Source organism: Vulpes lagopus, chromosome 3 (assembly GCF_018345385.1).
Source record: "Vulpes lagopus strain Blue_001 chromosome 3, ASM1834538v1, whole genome shotgun sequence".
Lineage (NCBI taxonomy): Eukaryota > Metazoa > Chordata > Mammalia > Carnivora > Canidae > Vulpes > Vulpes lagopus.
The window spans coordinates 45,071,862-45,084,108 of record NC_054826.1 but is presented as its reverse complement, the minus strand read 5'-3'; the positions used below and the strand labels follow the sequence as shown (position 1 = coordinate 45,084,108).

The 12,247-nt window shown below is 48.3% G+C and overlaps 1 protein-coding gene across 4 annotated transcripts in view; it reads right to left on the bottom strand.

Moving 5' to 3' along the window:
- Positions 1-309: 309 nt before the first annotated feature.
- WWC1 (WW and C2 domain containing 1) overlaps positions 310-12,247 on the bottom strand; it is a 150,355-nt gene continuing 138,417 nt past the window's right edge. Inside the window, exons 20-23 of one of the 4 annotated variants that reach the window (XM_041749309.1) lie at positions 8,290-8,382; positions 4,480-4,749; positions 2,096-2,217; positions 310-1,121 (exon numbers count right to left, since the gene is read on the bottom strand). In XM_041749309.1, the coding sequence (XP_041605243.1) occupies positions 1,055-1,121; positions 2,096-2,217; positions 4,480-4,749; positions 8,290-8,382 (552 nt within the window). In that variant the 3' untranslated portion in view covers positions 310-1,054. The remainder of the gene's footprint in view (positions 1,122-2,095; positions 2,218-4,479; positions 4,750-8,289; positions 8,383-12,247) is intronic. The other 3 variants (XM_041749311.1, XM_041749310.1, XM_041749312.1) reach the window with 3 other exon arrangements.

Here is a 12,247-nt window from a genome sequence, read left to right as displayed (position 1 = left end):
TCATGAGAGACACAGAGAGAGGCAGAGACATAGGCAGAGGGAGAAGCAGGCTCCCTGCAGGGGGCCCGATGTGGGACACAATCCCAAAACCCTGAGCTAAAGGCAGACAGGTGCTCAACCACTGAGACACCCAGGCACCCCTGAGCAGGGCTTTGAATCCAATGAGTGAATGAGTGGTGGTGCCTGTAAGGGAAAAACCATCCCCTGGCCTGTAGACAGGTGGAGAGGAAATGGTTAGAAAGGGACAGGTAAAAAATGGGGGAGACACAGATGAAGTGAGGGGTGGGAGAGAAAAAGAGAGAGTGAAAGTTCGTTCAGAAAGGCCACTTTATTGATGGAGATAAAACTGAAAGGAGTTCTCCACAGCCCTCCCTCACTCACTTCAGTGGCTTCACTGGGCATCCGGGACCAGAGTGGGCAGGCCTGTCGCCAGCATGGGCTGGGCTGCTCAGCCTGCTCCGTGCTGCCCATTCCACGTCAGGCGGCCACATCAAAACACACCACAGCTCATTAAGACTCGCAAATGTACCTCAGAACCCCCCAAATGGTTCCAGACATTTTTTTTTAATATTGTACAAAATGTGTTAAGTAGGAAAGGTCAGCTGTGCTGTTGACACCTGCAGGGGACGTCCTTTTAGGATCACCGTCCCTGAAACATTACTTCTTATTGCAGTGAAACCTCTAGAAGGTAGAGCTGTACAAAAAAAAAAAAAAAAAAAAAAAATCTAAACAATTTTAAGAAGAGCAGCAACTTAACACTGCTTGAGTTCATTTAAATTTTCTTTCTCAAAAATACATTCCTAAATATACAAACTATACAATCTTGTCATTTTAATGCTGGTTTTTGTTGTTTTTATTTTTTTATTTTTTATTTTTTTAATAATAATAGAACCCAAACTAAAAAAAAAAAAAAAAAATCTGTTCATCTTCAAACCGACAAGAGTGCTAGAGGACTCATGACTCAGTACCTTCATATAACACCACATAAATAACTTTAGCCACAGTCTATGTTCACAGCGTGGTCAGTGGAACAAAGTAAATACTTTTCTGGCGATTAGACATCGTCGGCAGAGAGGGTCGGGATATTCATTCGAGGCTGGGTAAAAAATGCCATCTTCTCCCTGCAAGAGAGGCCAGACCTTCAGAGCAGGGTTTTCAACCTCACTGTTATAGATATTATGGGCAGGACCGTTCTTTGTGGTGGGGGCTGTCCTGCACATTGTAGGATGTTTAGCAGAATCTCCCACCTCCAGCTACTCAGTGCCAGTAGTACCCCCCTCCCCCTCTTCCTTCCAGTTGTGACAACCAAAAACGTCCCCAGGCATCGCCAAAGGTCCCCCCGGTGCCCAAATCATCCCTGGTTCAGAACCACTAGTTCAGGGACATTAGCAGGACTAGCCACCTTCAGTTCAAATCAAGGGCCTGAGTTTAAAAGGGCCCTTGGGCCACAGGTGGGGCTCATTTTGTTTATTTTAGACTCCCCATTGGTTAAAAATTAAGAGATGTCCCAATACAGTTACACAAATGACAGCATATTTTAAATATTTCTATTCCAGGAAGTTTTTCTTTTCTTTTTTTTTTTTTAAACCACATACACAACCATGAGTGCCTTATCTAGGACGGTATCATGAGTCTAAATGCTGTGAATGGGAGGTCCTAGCCAAAGGGCATTCGGGGCCCTCCTATGACATGCCTGGATCCAGGCAAGAAAGCACTTCCCTGAGATCCTGGCAGGCAGCAGGCAGAGTCAGGGAGGCCCAGCAAGCACCCCAGGCTTATTTATCATTCAGCCAGTCCTCCATAATTACGGGTGATGGAAACACTCAGAGGGAAGGCCGGAGCAGGTGGCTCATTCGTTAAACAAGAGGATCTAACAAATTAGCTCGAGTTGTGCGGGGATTGATAAGGACAGCTGAGGGAAAGCACTGCGGCGCTCACAGACCGCCTGGGGCGGCTGGGCAGAGGGCACGCATCTGTTCCGAGGAGGGCTGGTGCTCTGCTAGCGGAGGGAGCATGGGCCAGGGCTGGTGAGACTGAGGCTGGGTCGGCTGCATGTGAAAGGGGAAGGCGGGCTGGCCAGGTGCCCACTGCTTACCTGAAAGACTGCACTTCTGGGGGCTCCTTACAGCTCTGGCCTCGAAGCCTGTGCACATCCTTGGCGGCTGCCCGCATCATCTTGTCTGTCTGAAGTTCACCCTTGTGCTCTGCTCGGTCCATCTGCAGGGCAAAGCAAGCAGGGCTGTGAGGTGCTACGGAGTCCTCAGGGCCCCTAGAAAGGGACAGCTAAGGACAGCTTTCTAGCACACATGAGGAGTCTAGTGTAGTCAAAAGATCTGAGGGTCACAGAACAGGCATGCTCACTCCCGTTCCACTGCTGGGTCCTCTGTTTAGAATGGTGAGAAGATGTGACCCCATCACGTGTCAGGGTGGACAGGCTCTTGGGGCCGGGGAACTGAATACCTATGTGTAAGGAGATGAGGGCTGCCTAGTGAAATGTGTGCTACCTTTCTAAGCCCCAGGGCCACCTAGAAAGGTACGTTTTATAATTACTTCTGTATTATAGAGGAGGAAACTGAGGCTCAGGCGTGTTAAGACATTTCTTTGATGATGTCAAACAACTAAGAAGTGTTGGAAACACAATTCCAATCATGCAATTGTGTTCAAGGGCTTTAGATATGCTGTATCCCTTCCTCCTAATGCAAACCTATGTAAGTGCTTTTGAGAACAAACCACAAAAAGCCCTAAAATATCCATGTATCACATAACTTGAAACTTAATTGCATGAAGATGGAATTTTGGTCAGTGAAGCCATATTTTTTTTTTTTTAAAGACTTACCTATTTATTTGAGAGAGAGAGAGAGAGAGAGAGAGAGAGAGAGGTGGGGAGAGGAGAGAATCCCCAAGCTGAATCCCCATTGAGCATGGAGCCTGATGTGGGGCTCAATTCCAGGCCCCTGAGATCACAACCCAAGCTGAAATCAAGAATCAGCCGCTTAACCGACTGAGCCACCCAGGTGCCCCAATGAAGCCATCATTTAAATGGTTATTTAGTAGGCCATTATCAGACAGTCACGATGTACTATTCTTTTGCTATTTGAGAGGTCAGGTTTTTTTCTTTCTTTTCTTTTCCTTCCTTCCTTCCTTCCTTCCTTCCTTCCTTCCTTCCTTCCTTCCTTCCTTCCTTCCTTTTTAAAAGATTTTATTTATTTGTCAGAGTGAGAGCGAGCGAGTGAGCACACAAGCAAGGGGAGCAGCAGATAGAAGGAGAAGCAGGCTCCTTGATGAGCAAAGAGCCCGATGTGAGAATCGATCCCAGGATCCTGGGATTATGACCTGAGCTGAAGGCAGATGCTTAACCAACTGAGTTACCAAGGCACCCCCTTTCTTTTTCTTTTTCTTTTTTTTCTTTAAAGGCATTACCTATTATAAGTATACAGGGTATAAATATTAAATTAGAAAGAAATAAACATTGCAGGAACTCTTGAATTACCAGAGTCAATTTGAAGCCCCTCAGCTAGTCCAGACCCCAGAAGCCCACCACCACTTTCCTACTCTCAGGCATTATCACTGGCACCGAGAGCTGGGGCTTCGGCTAAAGGCTCTCCCAAAAAAATAACCCAGGCCGGTACCCTCTGCAGGGTGCATTGTCTGGCTGTACGCAGAGGAAACCAGCAAAGGTCATTCTGCATGGGTGACAGTCCAGGAGTGGCAGATATTATATAAATGAGTTGAAGATGGCTTCTGTGTATTGACCCTGTGTTGTTACGTCTTCATGACAGGCTGGGACCTGTCAGCTCACTGGTGCCAAAGGCAAATTTTTAAGGCATCCAATTGCTTTAAATGTGGTTCAAACAAGCAGACTTTTTTTTATCCATTTAGAAACTGCCAGCTTTGCATACCCCATGAAGTTGTGCCCACTATCTACTAGCCACAGATGAGATAAAGCCCAGAGCCATGAAAGATCTGAAGCTGCTCCTGCTTTGGAGCACCCTGACCCAGAGAGTCCTCCTGTGCTGCTGAGGAGGACTGCCCTCCTCCCTTCTAGGTGGTGGCCCAGAGCAGTAGCCTTTGGGAAATCTCCAGCATGAGGGACTTCCTCCATGTACAAACTTGATCTTTAGAGAGAGCTACTCTGTAGGATCACATGGGCCGACACTGGGGCAGATCAGTGTTCTGTATCTACTCTATTCAAGTGTGTGCCCAAGCGCAGATTTGGTACCCAATGTTTGACGAATAAAAGTGTGAATGATAAGGCCTTGCACACATAAATATGGAAATGCAGAAGGGCCCGGCAGCCAGGTCAAGAGTTAATAAAGTTTACTGGGCAAAGGGATTCCTGGATCGTTTTGATGATGGGAGTGAGGGGCCCTGGGAACACTCTTAGTGGGTCACAGGACTGTAGCACCTCTTCAAAGCTCTGGCCTCCCTCCCCTGCAGCACTGGGCAGTCCCTCAGGGCAGAGCAAGCCGCCTCCCTTGCCTCTTGCGTGGCTCTCACCCGCTTCTCCAGCATCCTCAGCAGCAGGCGGAAGCGCTCATCCTCACGCAACCACTGCGGCAACTCCTTCTCGCCGTGGCTCTTGGCTTGTTCAAGCTGCTCCTTGAGCTCCTTCAGCACCGAGATCTCCTGAGTCAGCTGGCTGTGCCAGGTCCTGGTCGCCTGCAGGTCCAGCTCGAGGTCCAGCGATGTGCGGATCAGGCGCTCGGCGCGCAGGGATTTGACCGACGAAGGCTGCGGGGGGAGGGACAGCTTTGGCTGATTATTAGAGGGCTGGGTTCCGTGAGCCCCAACAATCCACCCCCCTGAACCTCAAATACCCTCCTTTGTTCATCAGCAGGCTTCTTCTTCAAAAATGGGGCTCGCCCACCCCCAGGGCCTATCCCGATTTCTCCCATGTCCTCAGCTTCTGTTCATTGAGCATTTTTATGCCCCAGGCAGGGTGCTGGGTGGTAAGTCTGAGATTCCACCCAGGCAGTTGGCTCCAGAACCCCCTCACTCACTCCCCACACTGCCCCATTTCCCTGCTCTCAGTGACCTCAACATTTACACTCGGTTAATGGGTTCTTGTCATTATCCTGAAGTTGTTTCCTCAGTGCAGGTCTGTGCCCCCCAGAAAGGAGACTTCATGGACATCTGCTGTTTCTGCATGTCCAGCGCCCGCTTCCCTGGTCTGACGGTAAACAGAGCCCATAGCTTCCCTTGGGGATCCACTCCTCCTGCATGCTCAACCCACAATGGTTCACATGGGATTTCAGGGACAGGGATGTGACCTGAACTTGGACAGTCAGAACCTCAGTGACCACTTCAGGGGTGAGTATGTTGTCTAAGCCCAGCCAATAACCTTCAACTTTGGCACTTTTGCTGAGCACCTTGGAAAAAAGTCTTTACACAGAAGTTGTGAGATCAGCAAGATATAGACTTGGAACTGATCAGAGCCATCTTTCTCACTATATGTGGTGACCCTTTTTAAGAATTAAGCTATCTGGGGGGACAGTGCCATGAGAGGAGGACTGAGGCTTGAGGAATTATCTCAATGAAGGATCAATTCATGCCTGAAGGTAGTCCAAAATCCTGGGGTTTTCCATTAAATGAACCAGTAAATTCCCTCTTGCACTTTCAAGCTATATATGCATTCTTCAGTTATCTTTATGTTAAAGATCCTGAGTAATGCAACCACTTACTTTCCTTCTCCTATCAAGAAATAGTAATGATTACAAAATAATTACATAACTGAGGGAGACAGAATTCTAAGTTGGGCCCAAGTTTCCCACCCCTAATACACATTGATATACATGCCTGTGGAATGCCCTCCTCTTCAGTGTTTTTTTTTTTTTGGGGGGGGGGTGGGGGGTGCTTTGAATACCATGGGATAACACTCTCATGATTAAGTAACTGATCCGTTGACTCTGAGTTACTCAAAGGGGAGATATTCCTAGGTGGGCCTGACCCCAATCCAGTGAGCCCCACAAAGGTGAACTGGGCCATCCTTGGAAACAGACTGGCCTCAGACTAACAATATATTGTGGAAAGGGCCACATGGCAAGGACCTGAGAACGACCTCTGGGTGCGTGAGCAGACCCTGACCTGCAGGCCTGCAGCTAGCAAGAAAACACAAGACAAGGGATGCTGCCAATGTCCCAAGGGAGCCTGGAAGTGAATCTTTCCCTACTCAAACTTTCAGGTGAGGATGCAGTCAACACCTGGATGTGAGCCTGGTGAGACCCCGAGCAGAGGATTCAGCTCAACTGTGCCTGAACTCCTGACCAGTGCAAACTATAAGGTAATGAATTTGTATTATTTTAAGCTGTTACGTTTGCTGTGATTTATTATTGCAGCAACAGAAAAGAAACATGACGGCTGACAGAGTTGAGAAATGATACATAAAACATTACTATGAGAGCTGCTCTCAGGTAAGGCTGGCAAGCATACTTCTGGGGCGATGAAGCAGCTCAGTGCAGAACTGCTAGGGGGAGACCACTGTCTAGCCTGTGCCCATAAATGAGCAGGGTCAGGAAATCCAGCTGAGTGATCTGTGTGACTCAAGTTCTCAGAGTAACAAACGAAGGTTCTTTTGTTTTGTTCTGACTGATGATTCCCAGTCCCGGAAACTTGCCTGGACAGGCTGAAGACAGAGACAAAGTTCAGGCACCGAATAGAAGGACTGTAGTGCCCAAGGGCTCTGGCCCAGCCTCAGGACTCTCCCATGTCTCAGATCACAGTTAGCACCTGAAGGAAATGTGGGCTCAGATCTATCAATCAAAGGCTCTCTCAGTAGGTTTTCCTCTTGGGTAAGGGGAGGAAGAGGTGAAGAGGGGGAACTGTGTAGGCCTGTCTTGATAGGGAGCTGTAGGCAATGCAGGGAGAGCAAGCAGGAGCTTCCAGGGGCATTTCTCCAGGAGTGGATCCTGGAACACCGGCTCTAGAATTCTCCAGGGAGCTTACTAAAATGCGGTTTCCAGGACCCCACCCCAGTGCCTGGGAGTATGGCCTGGGAAATGTGCATCGTCAGTAAGCCTCCCCGCCCCCAGAAGACTTGGTGCTCCAGGGACTCTGCAGCACCAGCTACAGTAGATAAAGGTGTAGGAGGGGACCCCAGGCAGGCAGTTGGCCATCCCTGTCACCTGAGGCCATGGCTGTATTCCCCTGCAGCCAACACTCTTGCCCTTCCCTGTGGCTCTCTAGGTCTGGAGACTTTTGGCGGGGGGGGGGGGGGGGTGGCACAGTGGAGACAGACAAAGGACCTCGTCCTGATAGCAGCAGGTCTGTAGGAAGTATGGAGGAGCCTTCCCCTGCTTGGGGCTGTTGGCACTGCCTCCCTGCCCACTCTTTTTGTTTTGTTCTCTCTACAGGTCTTTCTGACATTCTAATGCCTGTTTCTTCCTGACATTCAGTCAGTCCTTTGCCTGGTGGCTTCTTGGACAGCGTAGAACTGTCACTGTCACTTTGGTTCAGCTGCAGGAGAAAAGTCCTGGGAAGTTACTTGGGACTAGGGTACATCTGGAAGGCACCCCTGGGGCCAGAAGGATGGTGGGGTTTCCATGTGGTCAGCAGCACAGTGGGGCTGACAGCAGATAGTGTGGCTCCAGGCTCTAATGCCCTCCTGACCTACCACCGCAAGTCCTGTTTGCACTGGCCCTTCCCTGTCACCCACAGCAAACTCACCAGAACTGCTGTAAAGTCTGTCTATGCTCAAAGCCCAGAGTGGAAAGGGCCCTTTTGCATCTCCTGCAGCTCTGACTTGTACCAAAGTGCAGACCAGGAGTCAGTCCTTTGCCTGACACTGTCCTGCCCTGGTCTCTGAGCCAAGTCTCCATAAGGCAAGGTGAGATTTCTCTGCAAAGGCAGCTGGTGGTCTCTTCCTAGTGCTTTTCCAGCTGGACTGAGAGAAGCCCATTTGCACTTCCCTATTTCTGGTCACAGCTTGGAGATACCTGGTCCTCTCTGCCAGCAGGGAGGGCTGTCAGAACCTTTGCTCAGTCAGCGGGATGACATGCTGAGCAGAGTTGCATGAGAGGCAGGCTTCCATCAGTGACCGTGACACCTTGAGTTGGTTAGTCCTTAGTGACTTTGATTTCAGGTCTGATCGACTCATCATCATCATGTTACATTTACCCTTTGGCACCTTTCCCAGTACCTACATAGGCCTTACAGTTCATAAACACCATCATGCTTGCCAAAGCAACTTTCTTCAAACCAGTGGCTGAGAAAAAATGGTCAGACACTGGGGGATATGCTTGGGGAAATGATGATGAAGCAGACATCTGAATAGCTTTGAGGTGACTGTCTTACCCGCTTCATCCGGACACTGCGCCGCTCCAGGGAGTTTCGAACAAAAGGTGGCTTCTTGGACAGCGTGGAACTGTCACTGTCACTTCGGTTCAGCTGCAGGAGAAAAGTCCTGGGAAGTTACTTGGGACTAGGGTACATCTGGAAGGCACCCTGGGGCCAGAAGGATGGTGGGGTTTCCATGTGGTCAGCAGCACAGTGGGGCTGACAGCAGATAGTGTGGCTCCAGGCTCTAATGCCCTCCTGACCTACCACCGCAAGTCCTGTTTGCACTGGCCCTTCCCTGTCACCCACAGAAGCCTGCTTTTATAGCTCAAATGGAGCCACTGTCAAGATACACATGTATGCAATGTATAAGATGAGCAGAGAGGCTCTATTAGCAATCCTTTCCTCAGAATCCCTTCAATCACTTAGGTTAGCTGTACTTTCTGCAGAGGGCTACTGAGATCATGCTTTCCTGCTGAGAGTGCCCCTGACAGAGGAGGATTGGGGAGAGAGGATATGCAGGACAGGGGCTTCTTTTCCGGGTCACATTTGCAAGGTGGTGGGATCACTTCTGTTGGTGGTGGGATCACTCTGTTGCCTCAGGCTGAGGCAACAGAGCCTGCTCGTTCTGGCAGCGGTCTGCGCACTTCTCAGGTGTCTCTTGAGAAGCTGTCTGTACTGTGACTTTTGCGGTTATTGATAATTATTAGTAATAATGCTATCAATAGTTCCACAAGGTTGATGGACATGGCAACCCCAGGGACGTAAGTGACAAAAGCTACTGCAGGAGGCAGAGTCCTCATCGGAACCAGGACGAGAGTAACAGAAACAATGATAACGATGTGTGTGCTATGTGCCTTAAGGACAGTTACATTTAATCCTCCAACAGTCCTAATGGAGGGAATGGAGGCCCATGGAGATTAAGAAGCTTTTATAAACCACAAGGCTGATAAGCATCTGGACAAGAGTTTAAGGTCTGGTCAGTCTATGTTCGGGCATCCTCTTCTGGCCCCCTGGGGGTGCACGGAGGGCTCAGAGATGGAGCTGATGTGCACGTGGTGGGGGGTGGACCATCTTGATGGGGGTGGACTCTTACAAACTCACTGGCTGGATAGCATCCCGGGAGGGGGCTTTATACCACATTGTTCCAATCCAGAGGAGCAGACTATATGTCCCACTGACTGGAAATACTCATCAAGGCACCTGATCCTTAAGCTGTAGTTGTTCAGGAGTCAACAATGATGTTAGAGAAGAGGGATAATAGCCACATTAGATCTTTAAACTTAACTTTTCCTAATGTAGGGATGTTTTGCTGCATTTAATCTCCAGCAGGGGAGAGAATATTGTTGCTCTGTTATTACTTCCACCTAATAGCTAGGGAAACCAGGAACAAAGAGGTAAAATGACCGACTGTCCCAGGCAGGTAGCTCGGGAAGGAGAATTTTGGAAGGACTGTGTCCATCAGGTAAGGGTGAGCTGACCAACACATGTGACAGCATTGCTGCTGACTATGTAGGTGTCAAATACCCAGGCAGTGTGGAGAGCTGGAGGGAGGGTCATACATTGTTCCTATGCTCTCAGACTTCAAGTTCAGGGCGGGGCCCAATCATGGGAAACTAACCAGATGACACAGGCTGTGCTGAAGCCTGTCAAGGAAGGGAGACGGCCAGCAGAGGACACTTGGTATGGAGAAGGGTGGCATCAGGCCAGCAGAATAGACAAGTCTTAAGTAGCCTGGGGAAGGCAAAGGGAGCCCTTCAGGCGGTGGCTCCGAGTGATAGAAAGGCTGTGGGCTCTGGAGTCAGACTCCTGGTTTTGCACCTAATAAACTGTGTGACCTACAGCCAACTGTTCTGACTTTCTGAGACTCAATTTCCACATCTATGAAATGGGGTAAACACACTTTGTCTTGCAGGGTTGTTTCTGAGATTAGATGATACAGAAAACATGGGCTTTTTTTTTTTTTTTTTTGGTGGGGAAAGGTTGCTGATGAGCATCTGACACTTCATCCTGTGAGTGCTGAAATCCCCAACTTAGACCTCACGGTGGGAGACAAAGCCCACTTTCCATTAAGGAAACTGGAAGTGCCAGAGTCTACCTTTCCCAGCCTCGTTTGTGGCTACAAGCAGGCACAGGATTAGGCTCTGTCCAGTGGATGCAACTGCCCCAGGCTTTTGAATCACAACCTGGTCAGCTGGACACAATGCTCTGTTACTGGGCCTCTCAGATTTAACCAGCCCAGGTGCTTTTGCTCCATGAGCATGCCATGTCTCTTAGCATCTCAGGCAGATAAGGAGTGGTGGCAGCAGAAGCAAGCAGAGCTGCTCTGGCCTCCTGCAGGGGCAGGAGCCTCTGGGGAGGTATCAATGTTGAACCCCAGTGGCAGCAGTGGGACCAGCTGGGCCCAGTTGGGCAGCAGCACTGGTATTATCCTCACCTAAATGATTTTGTGGGACGATTCTGGCTGTGTTCTGGTCTCTTCCCATCTGATTCCGAGGCTGGTTCTACAGCCTTCCAAGTCTTCCAATGAATATGTGAGCTACTTAGTTTCTTTAAAAAAAAAAAAAACTCTTTCCTGCATATATTGCTCACAATCTATTTCTGTTGCTTCTATTAAGAACCTGACTGGCATAGGACTTGATGCCAGGAAGTGGAGTGCCCCAAGTCCCAGACTGGAAAACAGGGAGCTGGCTGTGTGCTGGAGGTAGGGTGGGGCACAGACCCAAAATTTCCTGTACAGAATTTGTCAATATTCATTTTGTGGGTTCAAAATGGAAGGCTACATTGTTACCAGACAGCATGCTGACAGAGTTTTATGGGAAATGACAGGATAATATTAAGGGTATTGTACCCACTGGCCTCTTCTTGCAGCCTTTTGAAAGATTTTACAAGAAAGAGATAACCTTGAGCTGAAGTGGGACGGTCAGAAAGCAAGAAAGGAAAAATGTAGGTACCCCTACTTTTTTGAAAGTTCATGTTACATTAGTTTGCTTTTACAAAAGACCTATGTTAGTATCTGTTTTTGCTGGCTGAAAGAAATGTGAAGAGGATTTTCACTTTTATGAAAAACACAAAAGCTAAAACAACACGCGGTGTTTGCTTTGCAGTGAGCCCTTACGGAGGCAGCGGTGGACCAAGTATGACGGGGCCCCACCAAGCTCCTTCCTCAGAACTATGCTGAGCATCTCAGCACCAAGCTCCCATAGTTTTGAACTGTGTCTGTGAACATCTGTGCTTTATCCCGGTTTATGCTGCACATCTTTTAGTGAAATGTGTCCTAAGGCATCAGAAAACCATGAGAGGTTATGTTTTAGGTCTGGGAATGCTAAAAAATTTTCCATAAGGATGAATGGTAACTGCTTCTGCACTTTATGTCACTTTGGCTTTGTTATAAGAAAGGCCCTTTCTGCCTGTTGCATGTGATGGGGATTTCTTCCTTTGCAGCCTTGCAGGGTTGGAAACTGGTCCAGATAATAGAATATGGGAAGGGCCCCCTATAGTGCTAGGTGTGTTACAGACGCTTAATGAATAGGATCAGAGCTCCTGGTGATTCAAAGATGCCAATCCTGCGAAAGGGCCACTTAAAGTGAGTCCACCTAAACAGCGGATCAGAATTTCTAGTAAGTAAAGGGGAAAAAACTTTGAGTCTTTAGTTGGGAAGGGGAAATGCTTTACCAAAGTTATATTTTTTGTCTTCCATTTGACAAAATTACAACTGCAGTCTAATTCTGATGAAAAAGAATGAATCAAACACTAATTTCTTTTTGTGTGATTTTTCTGACAAGTGATATTCTTTAGTTTGTGTTTGAATTCCACTGCACAGTCATAAAAATGGTAATTTTGCTCAGACCAGAGGGCTTCAACCATTAGCCTAAAGGCTTTTCTAAATCCTTCAAATTATTCACATTTGCAACATGAGTTGGATTTTTCTCTTCTTCACCTGTGAGCTGGCTTAATTGCAGGATTCTTCACCTGT